We start from the raw sequence: 7213 nt of genomic DNA on the forward strand, positions 1-7213 counted from the left end.
AGAATGTATAACTGCGCCTGTGTGCTTAAAAGTAACATTAAAATTTAGATAAGAAAATTTTATTAACAATTTTAATGCTATATTAATACATTCCACTTATATAATATATATCTTGTTCATAAATATAAATATCACTGTGCACTGGTAGCGTGCTTTTCTCGTCTTTAAGATGGATCAGAACATAAAGAATGCTTATAAAATGCTCATCAAGAACAAACACACCTCATACGAGTCTGATCACGTGACTATTTTTTTTATCTCAGCTTCCTTGTTCCTCATGTCAATGACGACCTGCGAATTTCCATACGTACAACAGTTATAGATATGCAAACGTGTGTTTAATAAATTCTTGATATTGAAAAAACATATAAAACTCTAACTACTTACTTTCCCTGGAAGTATATTTTCGGAAATGGACCGCAAAGCGTCGTTGACTTTGTGCATACCAGCGATCAACGAATAAGATGGTGCAATGAGCCCTTCTTCAAGGAATTGTAGGACATCGTCTCCCGCTTGACTAATTTTAAGACAAACGAAATAATGAAATGTTTGTCAATCGGCAACGAAAGAAATTACAAATGTATGGCATACCGATATATATCAGGCTTCTTCTTTTTGTATTCCGCAAGATTAAAGCCAGTGATGCTGAAGGAACCTTTCTGCACCTCCGAACGATTGTCCGTCACGGTCGCCGCAGTGCCAGCTATGATCACGCGCCCTTCATGACAGAGGCTACAAGTGAATGCACCGTCCTACGTTAAGTTACGGGTATTTCAAAATAGAAACTGTGTACCTTCGCGAGACAAGTGATGCACCACCACAGCGAAACTGTCATTGCGCAACAAATCCTTTAACGTTGCGTCTTTGTAGATATCGGTAAAGCTAAAAATATTACTGCCGATATACTTCCGTATCTTACTTGATCGAGATCCATACAGTCTTAATCTGTCAAAAGTTCACTTACATATCAATAAATTTATTTACGACTCACCAACTCAACATTTTCTTGAAATACGCTCCATCTTCGTCATCGAAGATAGCTTTGATGTCTCGTTCGGCTGCGATATCTTCTATCTGTTTCAACAGCTTCTTGTTGCTGTATTTGAGAGCCGCGAATGCTCCCATATCTCGAGCTCGATCGGCCCAGTTTTCTGTGGCGCAAACTCCAATGACCTTTTAAAAGTAATTATATTATATTTGCAACATCTCCTGCATTCAATTTTCTTCTTTATTCATAAATATTTTAGAAATAAAATAATCATGATATGCCACGGCATAAGTAAAAAGAAAATAAATAAATTAAAAAACCACCTTGGCCCTGAAAACATTTGTTGCAAGATCCACAGCTGCTAGGCCAATGCCGCTTACGCCGACGTTTATTAGAATCATGTCATCCTCGTTGAGCTCAACTTTTCTTTCTAATGCGACTAGCGCAGTAATATAGCTGTCTAAGGTACTCGCCAGATCCGCAGAGCTAGCTGATTTCACAGAAGGTACCTTCCATATATCCTACATACGAAAAAGATCATTATTAGAATGCTATCATTAAACATTTCAGAAAATTCAAGTTCCAAATGTATATTCTACCCCAACTTCTGCCAAGCACTTCTCAGCCAAGCCTCCATATCGCTCCTTGTTAAGAGCAATGACCTTATCGCCAACCTTGTAGCCGTTTTTCTCTGCCTCTGCGCCAACCTCCACCAGCTTCCCGACAAACTCATGACCGAGAATCATCGGCAATTTCGGTTCGAACGTGTACAAGTTCTGACTGAGAAGCGCATCGGAGACGTTCAAAGCGCAATAGTGAACATCAATGAGAACCTAAGAAAATTAACCAGTCATCATTGAATCTATATGCAATCTCAATATTATTGACATTTAGGTACAAAACATCAGAGAATAGAGGGAAATTAACTGCAATTGTTATTGATACACATTCTCAGTATCATTGACACTTAAATACAAGATATTGATTATAATTATATTATATTTAATTTCTGCAAGATAAGCTTTCAATCGACTTTTATGCCTACTTCGGTCTCCCGTGTTCTCCTGGGCGGCTCCAGATTCTCTATTACGAGAGGGCTGGAAAACTCTTTTAGCAATGCGGCTTGAATTTCCCCCGGCTGCGGAGCTGGCGCGCAGCTCTTCGTAGATTCCACTTTTTCCGCGATGTTGCTAAACCTCCTCGCGACGATAATTCGCAATGGCAAGCCACTCAATCTGCATCTGCTTAGTTTCGCGAGAATTCGGCATCCTATCGTAGATGACATGTTCGCATGTCGCTATTACTGCCACTAACCTAACCTATCATGGGTGTGTTCCGATGTGTGTGCTATACAGTGCTATATAGCTCCAGGGAGGGGCCAGGAGGGGCTGAAGGCACTTATATCCTCCCTCACCCGAGGGAAACAAAAAAAAAATGTTCCGATGTGTGGACGTGGCGGCGTGGCAAGTAGCACACGTGTGACGTCAGAGGCCTAGTTTACACCGATCTCTTGATACGCGTATCGAATAGTATATTTGAGCTGATCAGTCAATAATCAAACTAATTCACTAGTTATTTACTATTTAATACGCGTATCAAGTGATCGGTGTAAACTAGGCCAGAGATTCCAAAAATATCTATAGAGAAAGAACAATTGCCATTTCGTAAATGTCTGATATATGCGTATATTTTATTATTTAATAAAAATATATAAATTTTATTACAAATGAGCAATTAATGAAGTCTTGTCTTTATCACAAACAGAACTGAAAGTAACAGTCATTGTATTATAATATTTTACACGATTTACATTAGAAGGCATCCATATGTGTCCTGTTATATATCTATAATCGCTGTCCACTATGCTCGATGCAAGACATAAGTAGATAATGTGTTGTTTTACATTATTTGTTGCGTATTAAATAAACACGTTGAATTGATTTACAACAGCAACAAATATGTAAGAGGAGCTAGTCATTTAGGATTTTGGATTATAAATATATAAGCAGACATTTCGGAATGTCGGCTATCAGTCTTTTGGAGTTTGTTTCGTGAAGACACGTCGCGATTAGATGTATGTACACTGACCGGCAGGAATGCCTGGACATTTTGATATGTATATGACATATATGTATATGTATATGTATATGTATATGTATATGTATATGTATTATGTCCAGGCATTCCTGCCGGTAGTGTACATATAATTTTCTTTGCATTCGCCTTTCGTTGAGTTCAGTTAATTCGTCATTTCGCGCGCGATACGTTTTCTTCGGCATAATAAAACACAGCATTTAGTTTGTATCGGTCGCTTAAATTACGCATATCAGTTATGAACAAAGACTCCTGTAAATAATTAGATACTGATTCATATAAAATACTCCGGCGCGACGTTTCTAAACGGATTTAAACTAGCGAATGGATTTTTCCGTTATATAGATATATAGTAGACTATCTCTCTAACGACGATGTTCCGTTCGTGGAAAACTAAGCACTCCCTTGGAAAACAGAACATTTGCATCTCATTCGCATTCAGATGACGTCCCAGCCTGGACGACACCAGCCGCGTGAAGGTTAGCTTCTGGTCGGCCCATTCCTCCAGTTTCATCCATATTACTGTTCTACTCTTATTGATATTAACGCACCATTTTCAGAATTTTGGTGCAGCTGCATTTTCGGCACGGAATTGGAATGCGACGACGGTGCATTGTCGTACGCAACGCCATTCGAATGGCCTTTTCGATGGACCCGCTTAATTAGCTTCGTCTTCGCTTTCGAGATGTTTGGTCCGATCATACCTTGTAGTCCCAGCATTACGAAATGCACTGCGTTAAAGAAATAAATGCGTCAAACGTAAATTGATGTAATACAAGATAAAGTATTTTATATCATCATTACTTCTTCGCCTTCTATATTTATTTAAGATTCATTTTATCACGCGTTTCGACATGCATAGTACTCACTTGCGGTGATTAAGAATATTAACACCGTCATAGATGTAAAATCTAAAGAGGCCTCCATGCCGTATTTCAGGTAGATACAAAGATTCGCCGGCACAACGAGCATGATAGTACCTCTGGTAAAAAACGGCGCTTGAAAAAACGCGGCGACTATCATCGCCACTAATATATACACGATGTGTGAAAATGTGTGATACGCTCTTTGCATTTCTTCATCTAAAAATATGGAAGTAAGTATGGATGTGTTGCGTTATTGATATATCTCCACTTATTCTAATCTGTACGAGAATTTGCAACATAACACGATCAACGTAACTAAGTAATATAATGTAATTAATTTAACAAAATTTGCATCTTTTCACGTAATTGTCAAATTTAATCGTTCTCTCGTACGACAAATATATTTTATGTAATGACATACCGGTTATACCGGTATCGTCGATGTAAAGCCATCCCAATTTTTTGTCTACTTCTGTGCGCATTGTATTAGTGAGATCCCAAATGTACTGGGTGGTATCGTTAATTTGCGCGAGCATCTGCATCGTTTGCTCGTACTGATGGATAGTTTCCTCGTTATGCTCCAGTATGCGATTAGTGCTATGCTCGATTTTCTCCCAGATCATTTGCGCTTGTTCTTGTATGCTAATCAAATCCTGCAATACCTCCTTATGATTTTCTCCATGTTCGACGGCTTGTTGCTCGAGATCCTTATGCACCTTTTCTGAAGAACACGTAAAATATATTCAGAGGACACTCTATGTATAATAGTACAAAAGAAATATATTTATAAAAAGTTTAGTTTACTAACCTAACTTATTTTTTATTTCTTCTGTCATGGCAGCAAGTTGAACGTGGCCAGATCGTATTAACGCTTTTTCATTATACAACTCTGTCAGATTTGTTGTTACAAGCTTGTGAGCTGTCGTTTGTGCATCCTTCAAGTACTCTTGTTGTGTCAGAAGCACCTTGTTTCCTTCAGTTAATGATGACAGAGCTTCCGTTGTCTGTTCTTCAAGACGATCCTGGCCTTGCTGTTTAATAAAAATTAATATAATGCCTCCATTTAGAACGAATTGTTAAACCACGCTGAAGGAACGTATAACTACCTTTATGGAATCCAGCGCCTTAATTTGAGAATGTGCAGACTGCATCAGCTTGTTGACCGTTAACTCTGTAAGAGCACGAAATTGTGTATTTCGAGCTGCATAACAAATCGCCCTCGCTCTGTTACTTATTAAGTGATATGCATTCCACATGTCAGTATCCATGTCGATTGTGCATTGCTTAAGAGACTAAAAAAATAAAAAAACAGAAATCATGCTTTTATACTTACATAACAAAGTTACACAATTGTGATTCTGTTGCATGCACATATTCTCTCAACACTCTTTTTGGTACACTTTTAATTATTATTTATATTTCTAATTCTTTTTAATCGAGTTTACGCGATAAAATCTGTGGCTCAGGCAATTTGAATGCCAGTACAGTGAATACTAAGCGACTGAAACCATAAGCTTTGGGGAGGTCTTCCGGAGTAAAGGGAGGGGGAAGTGTGCAGGTTTGAACAGGCATGGAATGCATTGAACAGCATTACCCCCTCAATCCGTGAAGGGTTCCGACATATATCCTGTTCTAATGCTAACGTAATCTATTCTCTTGTGTTATTAGCAAATAATAAATCGGTAAGTTTTAATTAATAAAGCACTGCTAGGCATGCTGGAGCATCAAGCACTCAGAAAGTCACAGAATCTAACAAAAAATTTACTTTCTACGTTATACATATAATTCAATTACTCCTGTATAGATTTTATGAGACTAATGAAACGTCGACTCTCAGCGTAATGAAACCAACGACAAGTCTTTTGCGCGTCTTACAAAAAGTACGTACCATTTCTTCGGTGCAGGGGAACATCTTCCTGCCTTCAACTGCTGATTGACAGTTAAGGAGATTGACGCCTAGCTTGGCTAGCTCCTCCTCGGTCATGTCGGAGCACGTGGTCCTGATCTTCATAATGACTTTATGCTGACACGTCTCCAACGGCGGGGACACCTGAATATCCGTGAACTTGGCGGCCTCCTGGATAAACTTCTCGTCTTCCGTCATCGACTCGTAAGGGATCGAGATCAGGGGCACGCCGTCGGCGACCAGAACATTCGCATCCTTCCCATCGCTCGCTTTCGAGGATGGATTGCTGTCCAGGACGGATGCGCTTCCGACGTTACATCCAAGTGACAGAACAAGCGTCACCAGCAGGAGCCTGCTCTCCATTTCGCAGCAAATTGATTAAGCCTGAAAGAGAATGCAACTGGTGCGTCACTTTCAAGCCTCGCGTTAATTCAACACGCTGAAACGCACGGCGATTACCTGGTCGACGATCCGCGGTGAATAAGTTATGCACGGTCAGCTGTTCCCGTCGAAGAAAACGACGTTGCAAAATCGCGCCACTAAAAATAGACAGGCTCGTCCGTCCCGTGACCGTCGTCCGCGTCGTGGTTTCTGGTTTCGCGAACGAATGGAAAATCTACCGACAGGAGATTCTTCTTGCCCGACTCGGCGGTCGCGGTGTCGAGCGACGGGCAGGCAAGTCCGTTTCGCGGATTCAAACGCGATGACAAGTGCTTTTCACGTGTTTACGTCCGGCGCTGCTCCAACGGCCGGCAACGGCTGCGTTTAAAATGCGCAAATGGCGGTCGAAGCCACGTCACAGTATAAGAAAGAAACTGTGGCCACGTACTGCGATCGCGCGCCCACGTGTTAACGTGCTACCACGTGCTACACTGTATTTTGATCCTGGCTTGTCGTCGCGCGACTCGTCAGGGCCTGAGCAGAATAGCTGACTTATAATTTTAAGACAGTGTTTTATGCTTTAAATCTTTGTTTTTAGCAACGCACAATACTGTCTTATGTCTCAAGTCTTACAATGTTGACACTTTGTACACTCGTTTAAGACTTGAGACACAAGACAGTATTGTGCGTTGCTAAAAACAAAGATTTAAAGCATAAAACACTGTCTTGAAATTATAAGTCAGCTATTCTGCTCAGACACTCACAGTCGTCACCGCGAGATTCGCGTTTTATCCGAGCGTCGGTCTCGCCGGAACGAGATCGGATCGGAGCCTTCGAGCCCGCGCGACGCGAAAATCACCGTCGTTCCGCGCGTGTTCAACTCGTTCGAGACGAGGAACGAGGAACGTCCTTTTCGAGACGGCTGGGCGCCGGGCCAATCGCGAGGGCGAACGCGGCGTCACGTGGCGCACTGAACAT

At 40.9% G+C, this 7213-nt stretch overlaps 2 protein-coding genes across 3 annotated transcripts; both read right to left on the reverse strand.

Annotated features, from left to right (window-relative positions):
- Nucleotides 1-43: 43 nt before the first annotated feature.
- On the reverse strand, nt 44-2456 carry LOC139768652 (quinone oxidoreductase-like protein 2). Of its 2 annotated transcripts, XM_071699063.1 has the most exons (8): nt 2034-2455; nt 1588-1821; nt 1312-1509; nt 992-1173; nt 794-882; nt 592-718; nt 388-517; nt 44-291 (listed from the first exon to the last, which is right to left on the reverse strand). In XM_071699063.1, the coding sequence occupies exons 1-8, from the start codon at nt 2271-2273 to the stop codon at nt 238-240; spliced, it is 1254 nt and encodes a 417-aa protein (XP_071555164.1). In that variant the 5' UTR covers nt 2274-2455; the 3' UTR covers nt 44-237. The 2 variants fall into 2 exon arrangements, with proteins under 2 accessions (XP_071555164.1, XP_071555166.1); XM_071699065.1 differs by lacking the exon at nt 794-882 and having other exon boundaries at nt 592-732; nt 2034-2456.
- A 203-nt stretch (nt 2457-2659) lies between these two features.
- Nucleotides 2660-7213, reverse strand: LOC139768651 (protein brambleberry-like). Its single transcript, XM_071699062.1, has 8 exons — nt 7000-7213; nt 6314-6769; nt 5837-6238; nt 5055-5240; nt 4757-4979; nt 4370-4669; nt 3952-4164; nt 2660-3813 (listed from the first exon to the last, which is right to left on the reverse strand). The coding sequence occupies exons 3-8, from the start codon at nt 6215-6217 to the stop codon at nt 3602-3604; spliced, it is 1515 nt and encodes a 504-aa protein (XP_071555163.1). The 5' UTR covers nt 6218-6238; nt 6314-6769; nt 7000-7213; the 3' UTR covers nt 2660-3601.

The sequence above is a fragment of the Temnothorax nylanderi genome, unplaced genomic scaffold (assembly GCF_030848795.1).
Source record: "Temnothorax nylanderi isolate EJ_2023f unplaced genomic scaffold, tnyl_v1.0 TNYL_tig0017_pilon, whole genome shotgun sequence".
Lineage (NCBI taxonomy): Eukaryota > Metazoa > Arthropoda > Insecta > Hymenoptera > Formicidae > Temnothorax > Temnothorax nylanderi.

What these genes read in the sequence shown, in the direction of transcription:
- LOC139768652 (XM_071699063.1), bottom strand. Translation starts at nt 2,273, where the DNA reads ATGTCATCTACGATAGGATGCCGAATTCTCGCGAAACTAAGCAGATGC. An exon ending in AGTGCTTGGCAGAAGTTGGG is followed by an intron (nt 1,510 to 1,587) that starts GTAGAATATACA and finishes TTTCGTATGTAG; the next exon opens with GATATATGGAAGGTACCTTC. An exon ending in AAGAAGCCTGATATATATCG is followed by an intron (nt 518 to 591) that starts GTATGCCATACA and finishes TCTTAAAATTAG; the next exon opens with TCAAGCGGGAGACGATGTCC.
- LOC139768651 (XM_071699062.1), bottom strand. Translation starts at nt 6,217, where the DNA reads ATGGAGAGCAGGCTCCTGCTGGTGACGCTTGTTCTGTCACTTGGATGT. An exon ending in TCCCCTGCACCGAAGAAATG is followed by an intron (nt 5,241 to 5,836) that starts GTACGTACTTTT and finishes TTATTTTTTTAG; the next exon opens with TCTCTTAAGCAATGCACAAT. An exon ending in AGAAATAAAAAATAAGTTAG is followed by an intron (nt 4,670 to 4,756) that starts GTTAGTAAACTA and finishes CGTGTTCTTCAG; the next exon opens with AAAAGGTGCATAAGGATCTC.